The following is a 26,942-nucleotide window of genomic DNA, read 5'->3' as shown; positions in this document are numbered from 1 at the left end:
GGGGGGGAAGAGTCGAGGTATCCCCAGAAGATTTTCCACGAGAGTCTCGTCGGGGGAGAAACTCGGACTGACACGAGAGAACGCGTGTTGGTCAACGGCGCCCGCGCCTCCCCCGCCGGAGTGACCAGCTCTCGGCGCGTATTCCGCGGCCGCTATAACTCGCGGCGGCCGACCCCGCGCCAGTGAGGACGCGTTCGTGTTCGCGCGAGGACGCGGGTACCGTTGGAGCCGGAGAGCGGAGGGCGAAAGACAGGCCGACCGACGGTGGTGTGTTGCGACTGTGCGGGCAGAGGAACCGCGATCCGCACGCGCGCGCGCTACCACCCTCGGGCCTTCACCACCAACCCCTTTCCAGCGGTGTGAGCCGCTCGCGGGGCCCGCTGTAAATGCTGCCGAGTACCACGACATCGTGCCTTCGTCCACCGTCGCGAGACAGGTAAGACGAAGGCGAACGACGACGGGCCACCCCTTCGTGTCGTCCTCGTAGTCGTCATCGGTGGAGCAGCGACTCACTTCTCCTTTTTCCTTCCTCCGTTTCTTCTCGGTACCCTTAACTCTTCTTCTCTCGCTTCCGCTTCTTCGAGTCGCTCGGGGATTCTCGGAGAGGCGTCTCGCCGGCGTGATTCCGGCTCGGTGAACACTTGACATTTACGATCTGCCGAGGGAATGATTTTCTAGAATCATTTCCGAGAGTCCAAGTGCCATGGAATCGAAACGCGAAATCCAGTTGCGTTCTCGAGTGCACCATTCGAGTCTCGCTTAGCCGGGGCGTGCACGCTCGCGGGGGTGACTGTTGCGTCGGATCTGAAGAACGACCTTGTCGATCGATCGATTCGATGATGACTCTCGTCTCGGGGCACAGCGCGTCTTCCAAATGGAGTGGCTTCTCCGTGTTCCCGCGGTTCGCGCTCTGTCACTGACAGAGCGGCCGAGTCGAGGCGGAGAGGAGAGTGATGTACGTCGCCTAATGCCGGTGTGTATGTTGATTAATCGCGATCGTGAGACACGGAAACACTCGCGTGCGAGCTGATTAAAAGGGAGCGGCGGAGGGCCAGTGCATTTCCCCCCTTAAATTATGCCGTCATAGATCGAGTCTCGGGGATTTATTTTTCTAACGAGAAGAGAGTCGCGTTTTTCCGCGTTCCGCTTCAACGGCACGCGCCGCGTTCTGATTTTCAACGACCCGTATCTGCGGGGAGATCGCTGTAATCGCATGGCAGAACAATTTGTAACGTCCCGCGCGCGTTGCACGTTATGGGTCAATCAAATTTGCTACACAGCCGGATGATTAAAGGTTGCAAGCACTTTCCCTCGATGAGTTTCGCAACGCGTCGCGTACCCAATAGGGAAATCTGCTTCACTTTCAGAAGATATGTTTTCCTGTTGAGCGCAAAGTATGTTGCGGAACTCTCATCGAGGTGAAGTGTTGCGATTCATAGCGCCGCGCGATTTTTCAACAGTATTTCAAACTCAAATTCAAGGTAGTAGTTCAAACTTAGATTTGAGCTTAGATTCTACTTGAGTGCATTTTGAAACAAAGTTTAGACTGAATGATATCAGTTTAACCTACTACTGTTGAAAAATTACGTTTCCTAATAGTGGTTCACCTTTTTCAAAATATTCTGTGAAAGAAAAATATCTATGAAATGAAAAATATTTATTTGTGTGTTAACATATATTACGTGGTAACACATTTTATTTATATTACTATAAAATACTTTTCAAAATAAGGAAATATTTTCTTAAAACCTTAGTTTTTCATGAAATCAATTGTTTATTCTATCTAAACAAAAGAATTTAGATTTAATATTTTATTATTACTCATCGCAAATAAATTCTTTTAATATTTAGGTATTTTTTCCCTTACGGTTTAGTACACTGAGAAAAAATACCTGAAAATTTATTTGTGATATATAAGCTTTATTTCATGGAAACTTTACGTTTTAAAAATAAATTTCCAAACTTTTTTATTGGAGCAGTTTAAACTTCGATCCGAGTCTAAATACAATGAATACATTGTTAGAGCAGAGTTTAAACTTAAATCGAAGTTTAAACTACTATTGAAAAATCGTCTTTTGTATCCAAGAAGAACAGAGAATCGCGATGACGTTAAAATGCCGCAAAAATAATCGAATGATTGAAAAGTGAATTTTTTAAAACAATTTTGTCGTCATTTTGACGTCACTGTAATTTTTTATTCTGCCTGGGTAATCATCTGACTGTATTATGGGACTTAATACACGTGTGCTTTTGGGTTTCACATAATAATAATAATACTTCATTGGACATTTAGTTTTCGCAACTGATATTCTATAAAAAATCTTGCGTACATAGTACGTAAACAAATGTTCCAAAAAGCTCACTCTAAATTTGGTGTCGAAAATAACTCATTCATATGTTTATTCGTGTGTTATTTACATTTTATACTAGTCTATACATAATGTAAATAACACACGAATGAACATATGAATGAGTTATTTTCGACATAAAATTTAAAGTGGACTTTTTGGAACATTTGTTTACGTACTGTATACGCAAGATTTTTTACAGTGTAAATAACAGATCAGTGATACAAGATTAAATAACGACCAAGACGGCCACAAAAGGCGTGACGTCAGCTTGCAACTGATATTATCGTCGGTGGCCTTTAACTCTATAATTTCTAATGGTCGGAAATGTCATTTCCACGTGGAGGTGTCGTACTGATCTCGAATATGTATACTTTATACACGAGCTTCAATCATCATTGAGAGCCGGTGGATCCTTTAATTGTGTCAGGGAATTAATTGACCTTGAATGATTGACATACTTTCGACGAGACGTGGGATTTATTGCGGAATTCACTAAATCAGATGGAAAAAATCGCGTGAAACGCTTCGTTCATTCAGCCGAGGAGAGTTTTACGTGTCCGCGCGGCTCGCCTACCCGCGGTCTACGTACTTGAATTTGAATCAGATCGATAAGGGAGGCGGCGCTCCTCGTGCGAATGAAAAATCTTCTTGGGAAAGTATCGATCCTCAATGCCGAGCGGCTTTACACCTCTAACGAGGACGATTAACCCATCGCACTAGCTTCGCTCGCGTCACAGTTATCAATGAAATTCGCCGAATGATTACGCGTGTCTCAGAGTCGTCGCGGTGCGATCTACAGTGCGAAGTGAAGAGATTCTAAAAACTTATATGTAGGTTAAGCGGTTTACAAAGAACTTAAGCCATAAAACTTAAGCTTTAAGCCTGAAACCTTAAGAAATTGACCAATCAGTATCAATTTTTTCTTATATTTGTAATTGGTCAATTAGTGATTGTAATTGGTCAATTTCTTATAGCTTCAGGCTTAAAGCTTAAGTTTTATGGCTTAAGTTCTCATTGTAGACTCCGCTTTATAAAGATAGGTCTTTTAAGAGGTTTAAAGGTAGGTCTTTAAAGATAATCTTTAAGACGCCTTAAAGACATTTATATGTAAATTGTCTGAAAGATAATCTTAAAGATAATCTTTAAGACGTCTTATGTCCCGATTTTAGATATTATGTTGTCTGGATACTGACACAGAATACTGACATTTTTCTGTAAAGTCGTACGTGGTTGTACAGAATTACAAATGTTTTTACGCAACGAAAGTACAAAAATAAGTAGGAGCAGTGCTCAATATGTGACGAAAACACATATTGACGATTTCACATTTAAAATCGATAGATTTTAAATGTAAAATCTCAAGCTGTCAATTAGTGTAATATTCGTTTAATCCAAAAGTTCCGCAGCATATACATATCGATGCTCCAAACAGATTTTGAAGAACATTGCTGTACCTTTGCATCTGAATTCAGAAGCTTAAGAATGTCGGGAAAGTCTGCAGAAAGATTTGTACATATGCGTGGTCAGGTTTTCCGTTGAATATAGTGAAACAAAGCAACACATATTTACGTAAGTTTTGTATGTACAAAAAACACAAAAAGAATAGCGTGATTGTGTTAACGACAATCGTCTCTATCTCTTAAACTTAAAATTTTTTTATTTAAATAGAATAGACAATTATTTTCATGAGAAGCTAAATTTTTCTAAGAAAATGTGTGCTTTTATTTAAAAAATAATTTTTCTTAGTGCAAACATATAAACACTAGTGTAAGTAAATACATTATTAGTGCCCGCCGAATAAATATTTTTTATTTCTTAGTTATTTCTTTCTCAATATACTAGAAACATAGCAATATTGGAAGGAATTTATACGAGCAAAACTATAATGCATATTCTTTCCTCATGCAGCTAGTTTAGATTTAAAATTCGTAAAGTGCCTCGTTTGCAACGTTTTACGAGTTCTTTATAAGAAGTTCTAGACTTTAACGATAAAACTAACGATACAATATGTATTTTGGTGACGACCTCATTTTCGTAAAATCCAAGACTCGAAAGAGCGACGTAAATTACCGCCAAGGTTGCGGGGCACGTTTGAAAATCGCACTGCAGTTGTTTATCGATGAGCATGCGTGAATATTCCATCATCGTCGGGGCATAATCGAGTGACAGTGACTTGCGCGCGAGAAGTTCGCCGCGCTTGTCTACGTGTGCGTGAATTTATGTCTCATGATTATTTAAAAATCGCATCGAATATACGATGCTGTGAAAACGCATTTCATGCGTTTCGCGCAATGTACCATCTCGAATTTCTCCAGATGAGAGATGCCTTGCCAGCGCCATACTTGAAAACTTTATCAACAAAATATTTTCTGATATTGTACAATACAAATTTAATGATTAATTCAACAATAGTGTTTTTAATGGGATATATAGTGTGAACATATAACATATTTAATACATTAACCATTTTTCCATCTCAATGCAAATTTCAATATCCCAAAATGTCGAGACGTTTCTTCAGCGATTGCATGGATTTATGTTAATATAATCTCTTCTGTAATTCTATAATATCTATTTTATAATTTCTGAAGAATTACGTAATTCAAAAAACGAAATAAACATATAGTTGAACAAATATCTTTTTTCCGCTCCGATTTTCCATGTACCGTGAAGAAGCATTCTGATATTATGTTTCAAAAGTTTTTACCGAATCATAGGTTTTTTTTTATAATACTTAACGTAAATTTTTACTGTTTTGTAAAAACAGTAAGTTTTTTGGGGATTTCAATATCCCAGAATATCGAGACGTTTCTTCAGCGATTGCATGGATTTACACTGAAAAACTCATTTTAGTTGAGTTAATTATACCAAAATTTGGTTGAGTTAATTAAACCAAAGTTTAAAGTTTTTTAGTTGAGTTAATTAAACCAAAATTTGGTTAAAATAAGGTAGAACAAATATTTTGGTTGTAAGATATTTGGTACTTTGAACCAAAGGTTTGATTTTTTGAAACAAAAATGAAACAGGTTTAGTTACAGAGAATCAAATCTTTGGTAGAAAGAACGAAATTTTGGTCCTCACAACCGAAACATTTGTTCGACCCTATTTTAACCAAATTTTGATTAATCCAACTAAATGAATTTTTCAGTGTATGTTGACAAATAGCGATCACGGTAATCCGCGAAAGCTGTAGTCTTCGAAAGGCCTGGTTATTTAACACACACTCGTGTGTGCGGCCGCGCAAACACACTCGCGAATATTAAGGTTCCGCGCGAGAAACCGTTGTTATGGAAGTTAACCAGTACACTCGGATTTGTAGAGCGAGGAAGTTCCGGGTGGCGTAACGTACGCGTAATAACCGATCATTTTGCGAGAAATAGTCGGTACGGTCCTGCATTAATTGTTACGTGGCATGGCAGACGTATCGTTTTCCGGTGCAAACGGTGCGTTAACCATCGCATCGGTAAGAAATTTCAGGTTGGCGGCCCTCGCTTACGCTCTCGAGTCACGGTGTATAACGTTACGCGCTACGTCGCTGTTACATATTATACGTCGCGTTGCGCGACATTGGGGCTCCCATTAGACCTCAAAATGCTCGTTATCAACACCTGTTTCTTCTCCCAAAGGGCAACACTTCGCGCCTCGGGCGCTTCTCGCGGGATTTCACGTGTATGCTGCTTCTGAGAGTTTATGTTTATGTTATCCGTCTTCCGGGATGCATTTCTCGTGGATTTGTTTCGTAAATATTCACTTCTTTATTTCCAGTATCACTCATCACAGATTTGATAGTCTGTTATATCAGCAATTTCGATACCGACTTATGAAAGGTATCTGACGATATACACTAAGAAAAAATTTACTAAATTTCAAAAAATGTTTGTTTGGATAGTATTGTGAAGATATTTGTTTAAATTAAATAATTATTTTCTAAAATTTAGAAATAAAATTATAAATAAATTTCTAAAATTAGAAATAAATTTATATTTAAAAAATAATTTATTTAATTTTAGAAAATAATTACGTAATTTAAACAAATATCTTCGCAGTACTATCCAAACAAACATTTTTTTAAATTTAGTAAATTTTTTCTCAGTGTATACAAAACTCTCATGTACGTGTGGATTACGTCAAACGGAGCAAAAAGTCCTCTACTATCTCACAGTCGACTATTACACTGTAAAAAATCTTGCGTACACAGTACGTAAACAAATGTTCCAGAAAGTCCACTCTAAATTTTGTGTCGAAAATAATTCATTCGTATGTTCATTCGCGTGTTATTTGCATTATGTATAGACATTTGCATTATGTATAGACTGGTACATAATATAAATAACACACGAATAAACATATGAATGAGTTATTTTCAACACAGAATTTAGAGTGGACTTTTTGGAACATTTGTTTACGTACTGTGTACGCAAGATTTTTTACAGTGTAATCACTTTATTTTACAAAAATCCGATATTACTTATTACACAACTCAATATTAATTATCAACTGCTAGCTTAAACTACTTGGCTTTGCCTAAATAAGCTTGGCGTAAGTGTCAAGGGCATAAAATCAAGGAAAAGGGTGGAGTAGATTTCATGGCAATATTCCGTAGGTTCTTGGAGAGTAATTAAAATTTCATCCAGATTGACCAAAGGATTCACAAACTTATAGAGAACAGATAGATAAACATCTCTATTTTATATATATAGATTATTAATTCATTTTTAAATCTCTCTCCTCCATACATCGTAATGTTCAAATTCGCGCAAGAGAGCCGAGAGCAGGCAGAGTGCCAGCTACTAGATGTTTTCCCCCATCATAATAGCAAAGTTCATGTTTACTAATTTCCTCATGTCTTTGTATTCGAGATAATCAAATTATAAATGATGATAATGAAATTATCTCGCACCACAATCTGCGATCAGCTCTTATTTGTTATATTATAGTGATCTCAAAGCATCATACGTATTCTTTTTCGAAATCCATGTAGGACACCAGTCAAGCATTTTTCCACAGCCCTCGCGCATGAAGCTTAAGATATCAGTGTTCTTTACACACGCTAATTGTTTAAAGCCTTCTTTCACGTGTATTGAACTTGAGCTCGATCCTCTTAACGTCGCGATCTCGACTTTTTCCGCGTGTACGCTTCCGTTGGCGAATTTTCCCGTCTCTTCGCGCGGACGCGACGTCGTAAGTTCGCCAAACGCGACTGTAAAGCAGGTCATTGATCCCGGCTCTACGCGAGCTACAATCTGCCTTTTCCATTCTCCTCGGCGGCACGAGCTGATTTATTGCCGGACTTTATTATTTGCCACGCGATCCGCGCGCGGTTGCGAGACAGGACGCGCTGCCGAGGAAAACGCCGCGTGCACGAGTAGCAGACCCGCGGGCTTTGTGGAAAGCGTAAGGTAACGCGATCGGCATGTGAATTAATTGACAATTACGTAAAGGATGCTAATTAAGGACGCGGCTTAGCGCGGATGCCTTTTCCTCTTCCTCGACATTGTCGTCGCGGCGACAATTGTGGGCGACTGTTGTGTCGCGTGTTGCTTTCGCCATTACGGCAAATTGCCGTGCAAACCAAGTGCGTCTCTCTTTTTTATCGGTTACTGGAACGTGAGAAGAAAAAATCACCACGCGTGTGCGCAGACCAGGTGGTTCGTCATTCTTAATGACGGAATACCGTTTTGTCGGAGCAATTAAGACGAGCAAAAGCCAACGAAAAGTTGGAGGTGTGTGAATGTTAATGTTAGCAATCATTCAGGACAAAGAAGTTTGCATTATTAACCGTCGAACGTCCCGTTTTTGGGCCATTTCAACGCGGTTTGGACGCGGTAAAGGTAATTTAAAAGAGATTAATTATATATTCATGGTTAAATTTGAGAAGTACTCCGTTTTAAAAGACAACTGAAAATTTAATTGAGAACACCGGGAGAACAGAGTGGTTATACTCGGGCGACATTTCACCCGTCCAATTGGATATTTTGATGACTTTGTGAACAGCATGAAGATCTATATTTACACATACATAAATTTGGGATTTTGTATGAATTTTACTTAAAGTTAATATAAATTTCTTCAAATATAAATTCGATGTATGTAATATAAATTTTAATAAAAGTTAATATAAATTACCTCAAATATAAATTTGAAATTTCATATAGATTTTAATTGGATTTAATATATATAAATATAAATTTAAACATAAATTTGAAATTTTATAAAAACCTTCAAATATATATAAATGATTTTACAAAAAAAGAGATTAAGTAACGAGAAGATTTGAAAAGGCACATAAGGAGCACGGATGTCTTAGCGCTATTAAATACTAATATTACTTTTTAATATTAATATGATTGTGGGAGGATAAAATTGTCCAGTATGTTAAACGCACATATCGAAATTTTTCTTCGATTATCGTACGCGGAGAATCAACCTTCCATATTTAGACTGATCCTTGAGTCCCAATTTTTATATATACTATTAGGTGGTAAACTTAGTTCCTGCGGCTCACAGTTAGATGACGTTAGTTGTAGGTGTAATTTATTTTGACATCTGAAACTGGCATTTTAGAGGTTAGACATTTGTCAATAAAATTCAGTGCGAAGAGATTCATTTAAGCGAGCAGTGCTATTTTTTCTTTTGATTAAATATGGAACGTGATAAGTTGTTTTTTCGACATGTGCTGCTTCATTACTTTGACTTGAAAAAAACTGCAGCTGCAGCTCATAAATTGCTTTTCGAAGCTTATGGCAATTATGCTCCATCGGAAAGAACATGCCAAGTATGGTTTCAGCGATTTAAGAGTGGTGATTTTGATGTCAATGATAAAGAACGCTCAGGCCAACCGAAAAAGTTTGAAGACACCGATTTGCAGGCATTATTGGACGAAAACTCTACTCAAACGCTCCAAGAATTGTCTGCAGCATTAAATGTTACTCCGATGGCTGTTTCCAAACGTCTACATGCAATGGGAAAAATTCAAAAGGAGGGAAAATGGGTACCACACGAATTAACCGCAAATGCCATTGCGAATCGCTTAAACATCTCTATTTCTCTGCTCGCCAGGCAGAAAAAGAAGAGTTTTTTGTGGCGCATAGTGACTGGCGATGAAAAATGGATATACTTCGATAATCCTAAACGAAGAAAATCATGGGTAGACCCTGGCCAACCATCGACATCCACACCAAAGAGAAATATTCATGGCCACAAAGCAATGCTTTGCATTTGGTGGGATATGCACGGCGTCGTTTATTATGAGCTACTCAGACCGAACGAAAGTATCACGGGGGATCGATATCAATCACAATTAAACCGTCTGAATGAAGCATTGTTGGAAAAAAGGCCAGCAGTAGCCAGCAATCGACGTAAAGTCATGCTTTTGCACAACAACGCTCGACCACACGTTGTCAAAGCCGTCAAAGAAACACTGATGCAGCTCGAGTGGGAAGTTCTCCCGCACCCAGCGTATTCACCAGACTTAGCTCCTTCGGACTATTACTTATTCCGGTCGATGCAGCACGGCTTGGTGGATATACACTTCAGAAATTACGAGGATGTGCGAAAATGGATCGACGAATGGATTGCATCAAAAGACCAATCGTTCTATCGTCGCGGAATCTACGCGTTGCCCAAAAGATGGGAAAAATGTATAGCTATTTTTTGCTTTTGATGTCGAAATAAATGAGTTTTTTAAACAAAAAAACCGCAGGAACTAAGTTTACCACCTAATAGAACACCACATAGCGCGGGCTTCGCGCGCACCACTTTAGCCTTTTTGTCGTACTATTTACAATTTATATTACAATCGTTTTTACAAATTATTTTCCCAGCAAACATAATGTTACATATTACATACATGTTAGTTGTAACTTCCTATTACAATAAATATCAAATTTATATGACGCGAACAATACAACCTGATCTGTCACCGCGGCTGACAGCTGCAAGCGGCATGAATTCAACTGCGACGAGATCGAGATAATCGAGACGGTTGAGACGGCCAATTAGCGTCGCGGAAAAGAGGCTTCACTCACTTTGATATAATCGAGATTTAGTTAACACGCACTTTTTCTGATAGAATATTTTTTTAAAATCCCAAACCCCATTAAACCGATGACTTAAATAGATTTATTATTTATGTTGCGAAAAAACTGCCTCCACCAGGACTCGAACCTGGAACCTCTCCACTTTCTGAGCGGGAAAGTGTCTTTTCAAATCTTACTGTTAGTTAACCTCTTCGAGGAGCTTTCTATTATTTCGGTTTGACTTAAGCATTGGCAGGAAGAATATGCTATCTCTCTCTCGTATAATAACATCTCTTACGAGATCGACTCTTTTGTTCTTTTTCTCTCAACTTACATCTTAGAGAATTTATAAATATGTTGCGAGATTACTGTCGAAGCCTCGGTGGCCAAATGGAAAGGCTTCCCGCCCGGAAAGTGGAGAGGTTCCAGGTTCGAGTCCTGGCGGAGGCAGGTTTTCCGCAACATATATAATGAATCTATTTGAGTCATCGGTTTAATGGGGTTTGGATTTTAATAAAAAAATATATATATAAAAATTGGGACTCAAGGATCGATCTAAATATGAAAGGTTGATTCTCCTACGATAATCGAAGAAAAATTTCGATACGTTCGTTTAACATACTGGACAATTTTATCCTCCCACAATCATATTAATATTAAAAAGTAATATTAGTATTTAATAGCACTAAGACATCTGTGCTTGCTCTTTATGTGCCTTTTCAAATCTCACTGTTAGTTAATCTATTCGAAGAGCTTTCTATTATTTCGGTTTAAAAAAAGATTAAATTTGATATAAACCTTTAAATGTTTCCGAGGAGATTGCATATTGATCGAATCAAAAGATCTGTTTGAATATTATAAATTCTTTTTTTATAATAATAATATTGATTTACTCTGTGTGTGTCACGTGTGAATATCTTTATGATTATAAATACGATTTATTTAATTTTTTTGGTTTCTAAGATCATGAATTTTTTATTATGAATTTTCATAATTGCTTGCGCGGATAAATTTGAAATCAATCGAAGCCTATCCGCACTTTCACGCGATTATGAGCCGTCTGAATGGAGGATATTTCATTCTTCCTTTCGTTCTTATTATCCCGGACAGAGAATATTCGGTACAAATTGTTTTACACGTTGCTCGTCCTAAATTGCGACGGGCAAGCACCGCCGCCGTTCTTATTTAAATTCGAACGTCGGACTCGTGTGATCGATTAGGGCATTTAAACGGTGACTAAAGGTCAAATCTGCGTGCCACATGGTAACGCGATATTCAAACAATGACCGTAAGTCTTGGTGTCACATTCCGCTTAATAACACAGCACGTTATTCAAACGAGGACTAAAATTCAAAGCGAACGTGATAAGCGGCGTATACAGGGTGTCCAATCTTCCAAGCTCTCGTGGAAACATATAGTATGGATTAAGATAAAAATCCTGTATCATTCTGCGATATTCGCAATAATTACCGAGATATTAATTAACCCTTTCAGGGTTTGCTCGGGGAGATAATTATAGGGAAGTACGTATTCTATGGATTTTTGGGGTTGAATCCGAATCTGAACTTAGATTTTGAAAATTCTGTGATCTAAGATGGCGGACCCAATATGGCGGAAAAAATGATAAATAATATAAATATCACTCAATTTTCCGTGAAATTTTAACTATGAAACTTTTTAAAAATACTTTTTTAAGAACTAAAATCGAATATTTGAAATTCAAAATGCCGACCAAGGAAAAAAAATTTTAGACCTGACCCGACCTGATCACATCTGTCATATTTGATTCGCTATTTTGAATTTTATATTTTTTATTTCAAATTTGGAAAGAGCACCCCAAGAAACCTCTACATATCAATTTTTGTGAATATCGGATAGTTTCTGAAATACACGCATGAAGGCCGTAGAATATCAAAATATCTCCCGTCTTGAAAGGATTAAAGAAGATTTAACTGAACAAAAAAGTACTCTACGTTTAGTAACTTTGTAGATTTTTAGTTATTAATTAAATAACATTAATAAATTATCGCGAGCAATCATCCGCCAATCTTCTTTAAGTAATAAAAGTTGGGGCGATCACGTTTGAACATTTAACGCGAAACGCGAGCGCCCGCGAGTTTCGTTTCCTGCTCAGACCTGCTCGGATGGATGTAATCTTTATTAGGTAAGATAGAGAATTGGTCATACCTGACGTTTAATGCAACGTTAAATAAAAGCGCGGCGTACGCGGCTCTTAATTGAAGCGAAAGTTCCATTTCACAATCCTATAAACTCGACTTCCGCATGTGTCGAAATCGCGTGCGGACGTAACGCGCGGGAATCAACGCCGAGGCGATTTCGAAGCTCGCGCTTATTGTGATAGCCGCGAGAAAGAAATCAAGGTGCGGACGAAGAAACGAAATAAACGATGGTGACTTTCTCGCGGTGAGTGATTCGCATTAAGTGCCAGATAAGCCGCATCCCAGTAATGTGCGATGGGGACTCGGGGATTTTTATTCGGCGTAATAACGCGTGAATAATGAGGCTAATGATCCGTTTAACGGCAATGAAACGGACATGTGACGAAAAAGAAAACTTCTGCCTTTTGGAAAAGTCGTTCGCCTAAGTCGGGTAACGAAGGGGTAATTTCGAGCCCCCTTTTATGATAATCACCGGCGTTTCGTCGCTTTTATTTAACGAGACAATTAGGAGCTGTCATGAGGAGTGAAAGCAATCCACTCGGAGATCTGCGTCGCTTCGCACTGTGAGCCACATATCACCTTCGAGAGGCACCAATTACCGACATACGGCGGTAATTACGTAAAGTGCACGGCGCAACGGCGCATAAGTGGATACTCGAGGATTATGGAAATCGCGAATTTATTGTTGAACTGCGAAATTTACGGCGCGAATTCGCAGGTATCTTCAGAATTCGCGCACGTTATACACACACATGCACCAACGTGAAACCTTAACCTTATGTTGTCCATTCTATGGTTACTTTTCTTTTCTCTATTGTTTTCTGCGCGTTTCTTTTCTTTTTTTCTTATCTTCTTAGTTTGTCAGCTTGGAAGATTTTGTAATCAATTGATGATTGATCTGTCTGTATTAAGTTGTCGCATTAAAAGGCTAGGTATTAAAAGAAAAATCAAGAGTTCTATAGTTGGGTGTTTCAAAAAATATTGAATCGATGTTTTAAAATTCGAACAGTTGGACGCTTTCTAATTTCCACGTCTTCTCTTCTTCCTTCTCTCTTTATGTTAAGTATGTTCGATTCTCGTATGTTAAGTTGGTGCACAAAACTTATCACTTTAAAGAAAAATAGAAAGACTAAATTCAAAAATATAACTTATCAATTTAAAGGAAAATAGAAAGAATAAATTCAAAAATATATCAAGTCAAGTTGTTCATTTTATATCAAAGTTTTTTCACCAAAGTGATGATTTCTTGCAAATAAACGTACGTAAATAAATAAATAAATAAGTAAAGAATATATAAATAATATATAAATAAATAAATAAAATACATTCCCCCGTGCAAATATGTGAGTAGAAGTTGAATAAATTTCACGACGGGGTGAATAAATAAATTTCAATTGGATTAATTGAGCAGGACGCGCGCAGGGCGGCGCTTTTCAGCTCGGAAATAAATACTCGGCCGATCTTTTTGGTGGAAAGAGTACCAGCCCTTGGCGCATTTTGCACTCGCGTTTGCGACCCCGAAGGTTTATGTGCCAAGCACACTCCCTATTTACGATTTAAGGGAGCTAATCGGCCGAACTTGCATGGCCGCCTCGCGGTTTTGCAATTTACGGCGTGTTCATGCCCGTCCATTGATTCGTGGCCGAACGACAGTTGTAAATCACGGCGTTGCCGTTGTAACGAACGGCTGCGCAGTGAATTACGCCACGGACACTACTCTACCGGTTCCGATCTAAATCTTAATCGCGAAGAAAATACCGCGCGCGATCGATAGAACGAGATCTTACTAGTCGCTGGTCGCTTGAGCGCATCCTTTGCGCTTAACTTTTTGTAATACGCCACTCTCGCGAGGACAGATCGCTGAACAGTGTTTCTTGTGTATTATCGAGGACGATGCGAATTTCACGTCTAATTTTATTGATTGAGGAGAGAGAGAATGCAATTATTCTAGCAAATACCAAAACGATACACGCTTAGAAAATATAATAAGTTAGTCTAAAAGGTTTATCGTGTTTGCCAAATAAAATATAGAACGAAATTATCCAATTTTGAACAACTAATAATTTTTGCGAGTGAAATAAACATTGACTTGGTATTTTTTTAGATATTCTAACGGGGATTTTCTATTCTTCTTTGAATACCCGGACTTTACACAAGAATCTGATAGAAAAATAATAAACTTTTGCGTCAATATAATATAAAGGAGGAGGGAAGAAAAGAAGACGATCAGATTTAGAAAATTAAAATAAAGAATCAATCATTTTTATGAATAAAATGAACAACTTAACTTGGTACTTTTTTAGGTCTTTTTATTTTCCTTCAAATTGACAAATTTTGTGCACCAACTTAACATAAAGAGAGAAGGAAGAAGAGAAAACGCGGAAATTAGAAAACGTCCAACTTTTTGAAGGATTAACAGTTTTAAAACATCGACTCAATATCTTTTGAAACACCCCACTTTAGAACTCTTTATTCTCCTTTTAATACCTAGCCTTTTAATGCGAGAACTTAGTACAAACAGATAATTAACCCTTTGCACTAATATAATGTGTGCAGAATCACGGAATAAAGAGAGTCAAATCTCTCTTTTTTCTTCGTTCGTTGTGAATAAAACCGTGTCTGTAATAACGAAGTATAAGAAACTTCAAGCGGCTGTTTACTCGAACTAGCGATATCAGGATGAGAACTTAACAAACATTATCCGTTATCGACGGGTTATCGTCATCTCGCGCCATGTCGCGGCCGTTTCAATCGATGATGACATTTAATTAGTCCGATGTGTCGGTCGAAATTGGTCCGAGTCGTAGTGAGTATCGTTTCGCGCGCGACGTTTTCTTCTCTTTCTTTTTCAACTTTCTCATCATCATCATCGCGAGGCTGTAGACGCAGTTGCGTCTATCGCGCGGAGGAATCGGAGAATAAAGCAGAAGTGCAACTGGCGTGCAGCTGGCATAGCGGCGCGATAAAATGCACGGTGCGCGCCTCTCACCGTCGTCTACGAGAGCGTGAATAACGTGTGCTCCACGTATCCGCCGAGGATACTCATTGTCGGGGCGCGTGCTAAGCCGCACAGAACGACAACGAATAATTATAGCGCAACACGAGCTCTCGTTAATTGCCGGCCGCGCCGTGCAGTCTTTCCCTATCCGTGAAGAGAGGAGAGGCGCTCATCAACCTGCCCCGAGAGGATCAGCTGCACAACCGGGAGAGATCGATGGCCATTCTTCGTGGTGAGGTGTGAGGAACTCTTATCAGTGTTAATGCAACGGACTAAAACGTTCTCTTCAGTTTCCTTCATAAGCGCGACTCGACCAGTGAGACTGCTTTCACGCTGATCTCGACGTGTAGTGGAACTACAGGCGGATGTGAAACGCGTTTTAACCGTAGTTTAGTGCTCAAATTAATCAAAGTGAAAAATTAAAGACTTCTGGTTTACTATATAACCAAGAAACCAGGAAGTTTTTAACCCTTTCAGTCCCTATATCCACAATTGTGTGGGTCAGGTTTTGCCACTCTATCTTTTCCCCCGCTCTCGCTAAGTGATTCAGTCCGATACCATACAATTGTGGATGTTCTATTCTCCATTACGGAGCTTCAAGTAGTTGCAAATCTTGCCAATATCAAAAAATCAAAATAAAAAAATCAATAAATATTTTTTTGTATTTTTGAATTTTGTGTATATTCTAAGTCATAGAAATGCTCTAATAATATACATAAATTCAAAATTTCATTCTTGGGACTGAAAGGGTTAAATTGACCCAAGTGAAAAGTTAAGGACTTTTGGTTTAAATAACCAAAAAACAGGAAGATTTTACGAATTTTTTCAAAGTAATGTACAAAGACATCAATATAGGGATTTAATGGTATGATATTCTAGCGTTGTTTTAAGTACAAAAAAATTATCTATATAATAATATATAAACAAATCACATAAAAAATTATCTTAAGCGCTTGGGTTTGGTATTTAAAGTTTACATTATTTAAGATTATTTTTAGCTTAAATTATTTCAGTTGAAATCAGCGACTCTGTCAAATTTGCAAATTCAAATCTATACTGGACATTCATAGCACATTTCTTGATTTGTACGCGATATCAGAATATTTATTGGCTCTCCCAATGCGCCGAACTGATCGGCAGAAAGTCGACACGAATGATTAATTCTGATTTTTCAGCGTAGTGCGCGCTCGTTCTGTCGAATCAGTCAGGGCGAATGCGTGATTCTTTCCATTTCTGCAACTGGGCTTTCTATCTGCGGACGCCGCTGCGCGGAACCGCAATCTCCCGCGCTATCTCCCCGATTGTAATCGCGCCGAAAATTTCTCCGTTTATTATTGAAATAGTCACGCACTCTCTCCTTCTCCACCTCCGTCTCTTACTCGCCAGTAAAGATTTCTATTACTTGCAGGTGAGAGTAACAGTGGTTCTCTCGGCGTCCCTCTTCGCTACAGAGCAGCGATCTGCATGAAGGGCACCAGGTACAAACGCATGAGTTTACGAGTTAGTAAACTATGTTAGTAACGTAGCAAAACTACGAACTGTGACGCATAAATCGCGAGAAATAACACGATCCGAACGTTAAATGCAATTAAGACCGAGCAGTCTCGTCGCGCGTGAAGATCACAGATCAAACGACGACTTGTGATTGTCACAATCATGGGAGTAACAATTTTCACGTCTTTCCCATCAACGTCTCAGTTCGCGCGAGCTCGCGCAGTAAAGTTTTCTCGCGCAAATTGCGAAAATAATCACTAAGGAAATTAAGATCGATGGATTAATAGACAATGAATGAATCATTTTTATACTATTATCTTCTAAAGGAAAAGATAAGTACATCTTTCCCATAAACGTTATAATTTCAGCTTGCGCAAACTCGCGGATTGCAACAAAAATTTCAAATTACGAAAATAATTACCCAGTGAATTAATAGATTGATGGATTAATAGGCAATGAATCATCTTTGTACTGTTATCTCCCAAAGGGAAAGACAAGCGCGTCTTCCCTGTGAACGTTTTAGTCTCAGCTCGCGCGCAGTCGCGGATCACAACAGAAATTTCTCGCGTGAATCGCACAGTTCTTTGCCGCGTGAATTTTAACAGATTAATCGATCGACTAGCAACGGATTAATCGTGCTGTGATCCTCCAACGAGAAAGATAGGACCACGCAAGGATGAGGCGGACCGACCATGACGGCTACGCTGCGCGGCAAGGGCCGCCGCCTTTCAAGGTGCTGGCCGTCCCCGACGTCGCTTACCTGTCGCCGGGGCCACCATCTTCGACGCCACCGCCGCCGCCACGCGCACCCGAGCCCTACAAGGTCGCTCCGTCCACGACGTCCTTCGGCAGGGCGCATCGGCGCTCCAGCTTCGTGATCCTCGCGGAGGCCAGACCGGCGACACCGGAGTCCGGCGATGGCTCGCCCCCTCTACCCACCGGCAGGGTCTCGCCCTTCCGCGGCCGCGGCTTCAAGGGACCACCGCCTCGCTCGAGGCCACAATCCCCGGAGGTCGCCGCGGACGGACGAAGACGCAGCAGAGTCGAGCGGAGGGGTAAGTCGCGCGACTTGTCGGGATCTCTCCAAAAAATGCTTTGCTGATCCAGATAGAATGGGCCGATTGTTCCAAATGTCAATTTATATTTCCTCAAATATGATATATTTACGAGCATTATGTGGTTGATTATTAGAATGCAAATATATGCTTATCAAATAAAATAAAATAACCACTGAATATGCACAAAAGCTAGAAAAAAACAAAATATAAGCGTCTTGATAAGCTACTTGATAGTTAACCCTTTTAGGACCATGAAACATATTTTTCCCCGATATTTTTTTCTAATTTAGTAGCGAATTTATAATGATCGACAGTTTCTTTTTGGCATAATGTGAAAACGGAATGTATTTATCGCGATTTTTTTTAACTGGCAATACCAACAAACCCGAGCTATCAAAATAAATCGACCGCAATTGCAAATTTTTCGCGAGTCTCGATAGTGAAATTTTCGATGCTTATATTTTGTTTTTTTCTAGCTTTTCTAGCTATTCAGTAGTTATTTTATTTTATTTGGTAAGCATATATTTACATTCTAATAATCAACCACATAATAATGCTCGTAAATATATCATATTTGTGGAAATATAAATTGAAATATAAATTTAAATATAGATTTCTAAAAAAACTACGTTAGTGTTTGTGTAGTTGTATTTTCCATTCATTTTGTTATAATAAACTATAAAAGATGATTAAATACTTTCTTTCTCTTTCGGTTATCTTGTGAACCTGTAAAGATTAAATCATATGTCTGTTTTCGTTTTTTTTTCAAATTGGACAGAGACAGACATATGATTTAACTGTTAGGTAGTTTACCAAGAGGTTGGAACAATGGACTCTAAATATTACAGTTAACGCAGACCTGTTGTCTGCAGCACGTAGAATTTATAGCAGCGACAGTACTCTTGCAATATCTGCTAGTAAACATCAATCGTATTAAGAAGTGAAATCTGTGATCATGAAGATCGATCATAAGTCTCTTCCTCTAGCGTGAACTTGTGAAAAGTGAAAATCTTCCAGCTTGAAAGTATTTGTTCACTTTCCACAAGTTTACGCTGGGGGAAGAGAGATTCGCGATCGTCTCTCTGCATACGCAGATCCGCGACACTCTGCGGAGAACGAAGTAGCGTTGACTGATGGTCAACGTCGAGATGAGAAGATCAGATGATCGTGATTGCCGATCGTCACCGTGAAATGATTCGCTCGTCCTTTCCAGTTTCGGTGTCGCAGCAGAACAGCCCCAGGAGGAGCCTGATACCGCAGCCGACGTATCGTCAGCGGTCCACCTCGCTGACGAAAGTCAACGACCGTTCACCCTCTCCAAAGATCAGCCGGCGGGTCGACTCCAAGACGCGGCTGAACGTCTCGAACTCGCGGGACCGACTGAACGCGAGCGATGCGAAGTCGACGCGGCTCAACGACTCGAGGACGCGTCTGAACAAGCCCGACGCCAAAAGTCGCACGAGCCTCGGCGAGCCCAGGCCTCGTTTCATCTCCAACTCCACCAGCAACCTCAGCAGTAATTCAACAACTCCGGGGCGTCGGCAAACGACGAGGTTGTCGACGCGACTCTCGCCGATCCAAGGCACCCCGACGAAACCGGAGAAGACGGCGACCACCACACAGGCCTCATCGAAAGGGGATCGCACGAGAGACTCTTCCAGACCGCCGCCTGCGAAGACGCCGAGGACCTCTCCGCAGAAGAGCAACGCTGCCACCCGAAGGGATAGCCAGAACAGAAACACCAGCAAGGAGCGCGTCGTCTCGCCGTCTAAGATCCCCTTGAAGACGAGCAAGAACGGCTCGTTCATCACGCCGTCGAACACCGGCAGGTTCATCTCCATGCCCGACCAAGGCTCAGAAGCAGCCAAGAAGACGAACAAGACGGACAAGATTGGCAAAGAGGGGAGGAACGACCAGCAGGCCGATCAGTCCGTTCAGAACGGCCGGTTGTCTGAAGCGAAGGAATTCGCTGAGGTGAACGGGAGTTCCTCAGGTCAAACGGATGAGGTGGATATTATGGGCCTCCTCAAACAGTCCTCTTCACATGCAGCCGGCACGTCCAGCGAGCGTCTGGTGAACACCACCACGAGTACGGCGGTGAAGCCGTTGCACATCGACGCGAACGCGCTCCTCGTGGAGCGCAACGACGGGAGGTCGAGCCAGCCGAAGGAGTGCGACGTGACCAAGTCCTCTGCCGCGTCTAAGGACGAGTCGCCGCAGCCGGTGTCGATGCAGAACGCGGCCTCGACGAGCGAGAAACCCACGATGTCGACGATGGAGAACCAGGTGAGGGTGAGTCAGACGAGTAGTTCGGGAAACGAGAAGAGGGACTCCCCCGTCGGCACGGAGAGCACCGGGGGCCACTCGAAGAGCGGCAGCGTCGGTCAGCCCGTGAAGAATACCTCCAGGGCGAACGGCGACGGTTCGACTCATCAACGCCCCAGCAATCAGTCTTCCGCTAATCAGCGTTCCACCAGGAACGGTCAAGGCACTCGCGGTTCTAAGCCGGCCGACGGCAAGGCCTCGGAGCAGTCGGAAGTGACCTCGGCTCCGTCGGCGGAGGTCAAGAGCGGGTCAGCCGGCGGGGTTGGCAAATTAACTGGCGGTCGCGAGGCTTCGGCGAGCGACAGGATGCCGACGGTGATGGAGAACGACACGAAGGCCGCGAGCGGGCAGTCGGAGATGAGGAGCACCGCGGCGGCGGCCAACAACGCGATGGCGAACAGCACAACGGCGACCAACAAGGTGATGAATAGCGCGGCGAAGAGCAACGACAGCCACGCGAGCAACTCCGCGGGCGGTGCAGTGAACGCGAGTGCGAACAGTGGTGCGGTCCGCGCGAGGAACGAGAACCGCGGCAGCGACGTGTCCTTGAAATCCTCCACCGGCGTGTCCACGGACTCGATCGAGAGCGTGAGGTCGACGGACACGGGGGTGAGCGTCAACACGGTGCGGGGGGTGTCCTCGCCGAGGGAGAAGACGGGGGTGCACGTGGTGAAGCGGCAGGATATCGAGACACTCAGCGGCAACATCGTCTGCGTCGAGCAGAACGGCGAGCCAGCGTGAGTCCCTCTTTATTTTGCTTGAGTAGGCCCAGCAGCCTCCTGCACACATTTCAGGAAGCAAACTTGAAAACTGTCGCGTATAATTGTTATCTTGAAAATTAGATAATTTGAGATAGCAGATATAGAAGACAGAATATATTGATTCTACACGGAAAGGAGTGAACAATTTTGCATGCTCTAAGAAAAGAATTTTATGTTTGTATGTGTGATAATTTAAAATTCAACAACAATGGTATCTGAATTTTTCACTTGGAATAATTCGATTGGTTATGACGACATGGTCGCATTAACGCGACATATTTGGTTAAACGAGACGAACTAAATAGAATTTCTGGTTATTATAATGAAATATTCTATACGGAAAAAAATACGGTTTGGTTGAATTAACCAAATATCTGGTCGAATATGAACGACCTGGAAATTCCGATTGAAGTAACCCGAATTCTGTTTAAGTCAACCAAAAATTTTGTTAACTTAAACAGAACTTCACGTTACTTCAATCGGAATTTCTGGATCGTTCATACTCGACCAGATATTTGGTTAATTCAACCAAACCGTATGGTAGTACACCAGAACATAGTATTAGTTAACATAGCGTAGACAGATCTTCCGGAGATCTTCGGTTCGAATCCCACAGGATAAAAGTCGAGTTGTTGAAATATAAATTTCAAGTAAAATAATCATACACTAACAATTTAAAAGACAATTTTCAGTTAAAAAGGTAATAACATTTAAGACAATTTTCAGTTAAAAAGGTAAGAAATGTGAGTATAATAATGAATATAATTGTTTAGTTTGATTACTAAACATTTGTCTGGTTGTTCGTCAGAAGCGCTTATATAACAAAATTTATCTGGTTATCTTAACCACAAAATTATAGTGTGTTAATATCTCATCAAATTGTCTAATTGACGTATTCTGAATTCTGTTAATTCAATCATTTTTTTTCCGTGCACGAATACTAAACCAGAGTTAACAGCAGATAGGAAGATTTTGCTAAATGTCTGAAAAAATCCCGAGTCGTGATATGTTAATTGGATCAAAATATTAATATAATTTGTCGTTCCTATATTACATTTTGACTTGCAAGGAAAGTTGCAGATTTTAAATTGATTCAGATATTAAAAGAAAAATATCTTGTTAGATATCTAACAAAAGAAATTGTATCGATATTAATTACTTTATTAGTAAAGTATTATTTTATATTATTTTATATACATTATTTTGAAACTGGATAATTTTGTTTTCAATTTTACTTCACAAACACGATAATACTTTTGTACTTTAATTTAATTTTTAATACTGACCTAGTAATGTCCCTTATTCGAGAAACAAATATATATTTTTACACACTCATACACAGCGGAAGTAAAAAATCTTTCATAATAAATAATAAGCAACAACAATTCGTTCCTTCAGTCAGATTGCGCAAAGTTGTCATACAAGTCATGCGGTGAGCTGCTGACTAAAGCTTACACGCATGAATGTGCTGTTCTTATCGTCCAGTCGGCCGATAAGCAATCAAAACGAGTCGCCGCGGGCGGTAGTTCGAGCCGTGAGTATTAGCGACGTTCGAAAATAAGCGGCGAAATAAGTCGCGATAGGTCAGAAGATGAATCTCCCGAATCTCGCGACACGGCAGCAAGGCATCATTCTCAATTAAATAAAGCACTTTCGTGACACGATTGTCTTACGCCGAGAAGAATAGCAGAGACCAGCGGGATCTCGAAGCTCTTTAATTTCCCGTCGCACATGCGATCGCTCTAACACGACACCTACGGATTCCACTCGAACACGTTGATCGTGCTGGTTGCTCATTCCGAGATTTTCCCCAAACTTTACCCTGGAAACTTCGGCGCCCTCTTCTAAAGCGGCAACGTGCTATTTTTAGAGCTGAGATTTTCGAGAAGGAGAATACAGCGCGGAGAAAATAGAAGAATATATCTCTGAAAAATCAAACGTCCTCTGACGTGAGCGCGGAATTGTTTCGCTAAACAGCTCAATAACGCCAAATGATTAGCCATATGTTTATATTAGCCGTGTTTATGTTTAGCCGTGCGCTAAGTTTAATTAAAAGCGCCTGAAGCGCTTTGACTGAACTAGCTCGCTCATAAATTAAGCTTGTATTATCCGTACCTCGAGAATAATGAAAAAAAGCTTGAAAGAATTAGAGATTAATTTACATCGCCTCTTTAAAAAATATCAGTAACAATTTGACTCGGAATTTGGATCAGAAGCTGTCCCCACCTTGAAGTGTAAACTCAGTAAAATAAAGGAAAAGATAATTAAAGGACAATGACAGAAATTTTTCTATACATGTACTTTAAGTATTAAAAATTATGTATGCAAAGTTTCATTGTGATTTAGAGATAAAAGCTTAAAAGTCAGAAATAATATAAAGTAAAGCAGATAGACTATAAAAATGTAATGTTAAAATGAGAATGTGTTATTATATTTAAGTGTATATCGTACACATATATTATTCTTATACATTCCTCTTTTTTACACGGCAAGTAGAAATGTCAGCGTATTTCTAATTTCCAGTGACTTTTTGCAGGGACTATACGGGCAATACATACCCTTAAATACCCTGGTGAATTGTCGAAACGCTTTATCACGTTTTTAATGATTAAACGACTCCCAACATCAGAATATATAACTCATAAGGCCATAATTTGCAAGCTTCACGTCAAGTACAAAGTTCTCCTTTGTGTTTAAAGGGGAGTTTACGAATCGTCTCGACGTCCGACTGAATTCTTGTCGTAATCCCGCGCAAAAATTTATTGCATCTTTTAGTTTCAAGAGGCTGCGCGGGTAGACTGGCTCGCAATTCGTCGACGATATTTCGTGTTTTGGTCGGGTCTGTGTATCTTATTACGGCGACTGGCTGTGTGTGTATGTGTTTATGTGTATCGAGCCTCTGACGAGTGTATATACGGCGAATCGCGCCATTCGTTACACTGTGTGGTGTTGCAGTAATTTCGCGGGGGTATCTCAAAGCAAATCGCACGGCCACGTTGCGTTACTGCGCAGTTATTTATTCATTGCTGCACAGCGCTTCCAAGTTCGACCCGGGCTTTCGTGGCGCTTTAGTACTTCTCAAGACGGATCTCCCTCGAAACTTAATTATGATCGCGTGATTTAGCCGTTTCCGCGAGATCCTCCACGAGATAATTAATTTCGACAATTAGCCTGTCGGTTAATTTATTATGCATTTATTATGAGCCGCGTTCTCGCGACAATGATGTCGTTGTGATTAATCGGTCTTCTCTTCTTCTCCTCCTTCTCTCTTTTCGAAAAAAGTCGGGAACGAAGCGTCGCTAATCTGCGAAAGCGATCATCGCGATAATCACCGTATCCCCGTGTAACGTTCGCAACGTGGCAAACATTCAAGATTATGCAGATCCCAATCTCCTTTAACCTTACAATTCTAAACAACAAAAAGTTACGTAAATCTTAAGCGTGTATGGAAAGAAAAACTTAGTTGAATTAATCAGAATTAAGGATATATCAACTAAACTTTTTGGTGAGATATGAACGAACATATTTTTGGTTAAAGTAACCAGTTTGGTTAATTAAACGAAATTATATTCATATTTTTTACTAGAAATTTTATTACTTCTTTTATCTGAAAGTTGTTTTTAAAGTGTTAGCGATGATTATTTTGCCTGAAAATTAATTGATAAATATAAATGGATATTGTATAAATTTTAGGATTCTAGAGTTAACAAATCAAATCTAACATGATAGTTTTACTTAGGAAGCGCTTTCTACACTGCTTTTGTGCCACTTTCATGATCATCGTTGAAACGCTGTAACGAGTTGCTGGTCACTCGTTTGAGTGATAGAAATTCTCTCTTTCTTTTCTTTCTTTTTGTATTAAATTGGTGTGCGCAAAAGATCAATCAATTTTCTATTAAATTCTCACGAGACAACTCCCTTAATCGTTTTTTCGCGTTTTAACTTGCAAACTGCCTTAAAGTCTATAGTAATTTTTTACAGAGGGAAAATCAAGTAATTACAAATATTTTTAAATTTTCATACAAAACTGTTATTGTAAGTGCAATTAAAAATTCCACAAATTTGCAAAGTAGTCCAAAGACTCACTTTTTACTGTGATAATCAATAAGTAACTGCAAAATCAATGCAACAGAATTATGCGAAAAAAGATGTAAAAAATAGGTTCTATGGTAAAATGACTAACATTGGCAATCTGGAGTTAATGATTCTCGAATTAATGTCGTTTTCGTCCGTTACACTTTATGCCTCACACAAATTCCACGAACGCTCGACCCCGAACTGCTCCGCGGAACAACACAGCGGGGGCGGACGGAAACGTTTTTCCCCGCCATAGAAAAATCGCGAACGAAACACTTCCGCGAAGTGATAGTCCTCGCCAGCGAGTGAAGATCCTCTCCATGCTCGTAGCATGACGCGATTTTATTATCGCGGATATGAGCAATGCTCGCGAAAAGGCTGGCGCGCTTCCGCGAAAAGTTTTCGCTTCGCCAGCCAAGACACACGAGCACGCCCGAGGATAGCACGTTCGTCCTATCTACAGTCGCGCAAGATTCAAGAGTTCCTTCACCCCGGTCAGTTATAAACCTCCACCTTCGCTTCGGTAGCGGTCGAAGCGGCCGAGGTGTGCCTATCGATCGCGCCGGGATTTACATCGACGAGCCCCGTCTCGCGGGTTAGTCTCGAAGGGGATAATAAATTAGAATCCCCGAACGATCCTTCTTCGCCGTCACGATGGCCGCCACCGCAAGACCTGATGCTCTGATAAAAATATCCGACGTTTGTTGCGCCATCGACGCTTACCTCCCGATATCAGAATCGATTGTTGACGTGTTCTCGTTATCCTGTCCCTCTTGTGACGACCGGCTGGTTATTTCGAGCGATTCTCCGCTTTGAAAGCGGCGCGAAAGTGATTGGGTCCATGATTTTCAGAAAATTTAGCGAGCTCCCTTATTCCATCAGAGCGAACTTTGCGTGCTAAAATTATAATCCTAGTCCGGTATTCATAGACTAATACACGTTTCTATTAACGTCGATGAAACTTCAACCTGAGTTTAAAGCCTTCTGAATAGAGTTTAAGCTTAAATTATGATTTAATCGACGTTCGTAGAAATAGATACAAATTTATTCAAGAGAAAAATTAAGGTCCTATAGTTGTGTGTGAATTATCGCATATATAAACATGGAATTCTTTCCTTAAAATATGCAAAAATCTTTTCTTCCATTTCTTATTTCTTTCTTCTCTTTTTTCTTTTATTTATTTCTTCTCTTATATATTTGTTCTCTTATTTGTTTTTTCTCTTGTTCATTTCTTTTCTTTATTTCTTCTCTTATACATTATTTCAAGACTTCTAACGGGGGACTCTTGATGGATGACACTAAAGAAGCGAAAAGATACACGCCTAAAATTTCTGCAAAATGTGTAAGAATAAAAAGATATATATCCATAAAAAAATATGACATTTGCAATCGATCGAGCAGATCAGCAAAACGATCCTTTCCTTTTGCTCTAACAATGAATAATTAAATTAATTAAAATTAATGCGTCATGGAACCTACTTTCTAAATCTTTTTTCGCATAATTCTGTTGTATTGATTTTGCAGTCACTTATTAATTGCCACAGTAAAAAGTGAATCTTTGGACCACTTTGCAAATTTGTAGAATTTCGAGCGCGTTTTCTCGCTTGCTTTTCTCGTCATAAATCAAGATGGCTGCCACGAATGGTCAAAAGTTCTCAGAATAAGGGTTGCGACAATTTT

The 26,942-nt window shown here is 40.2% G+C and overlaps 1 protein-coding gene across 9 annotated transcripts in view; it reads left to right on the top strand.

Annotated features, from left to right (window-relative positions):
- Positions 1-195: 195 nt before the first annotated feature.
- LOC116840355 (mucin-5AC-like) overlaps positions 196-26,942 on the top strand; it is a 52,884-nt gene continuing 26,137 nt past the window's right edge. Inside the window, exons 1-5 of one of the 9 annotated variants that reach the window (XM_032806970.1) lie at positions 15,115-15,779; positions 16,296-16,412; positions 16,956-17,025; positions 17,702-18,096; positions 19,313-21,161. In XM_032806970.1, coding sequence (XP_032662861.1) covers positions 17,718-18,096; positions 19,313-21,161 — 2,228 coding nt within the window. In that variant the 5' untranslated portion in view covers positions 15,115-15,779; positions 16,296-16,412; positions 16,956-17,025; positions 17,702-17,717. The other 8 variants (XM_032806967.1, XM_032806971.1, XM_032806968.1 and 5 more) reach the window with 8 other exon arrangements.

Source organism: Odontomachus brunneus, unplaced genomic scaffold (assembly GCF_010583005.1).
Source record: "Odontomachus brunneus isolate Ranch 3 - 2012 unplaced genomic scaffold, Obru_v1 Obru_scaffold_009, whole genome shotgun sequence".
Classification (NCBI taxonomy): domain Eukaryota; kingdom Metazoa; phylum Arthropoda; class Insecta; order Hymenoptera; family Formicidae; genus Odontomachus; species Odontomachus brunneus.
The sequence above is the reverse complement of the archived record's forward strand: the minus strand, read 5'-3'. Positions and strand labels throughout refer to the sequence as shown.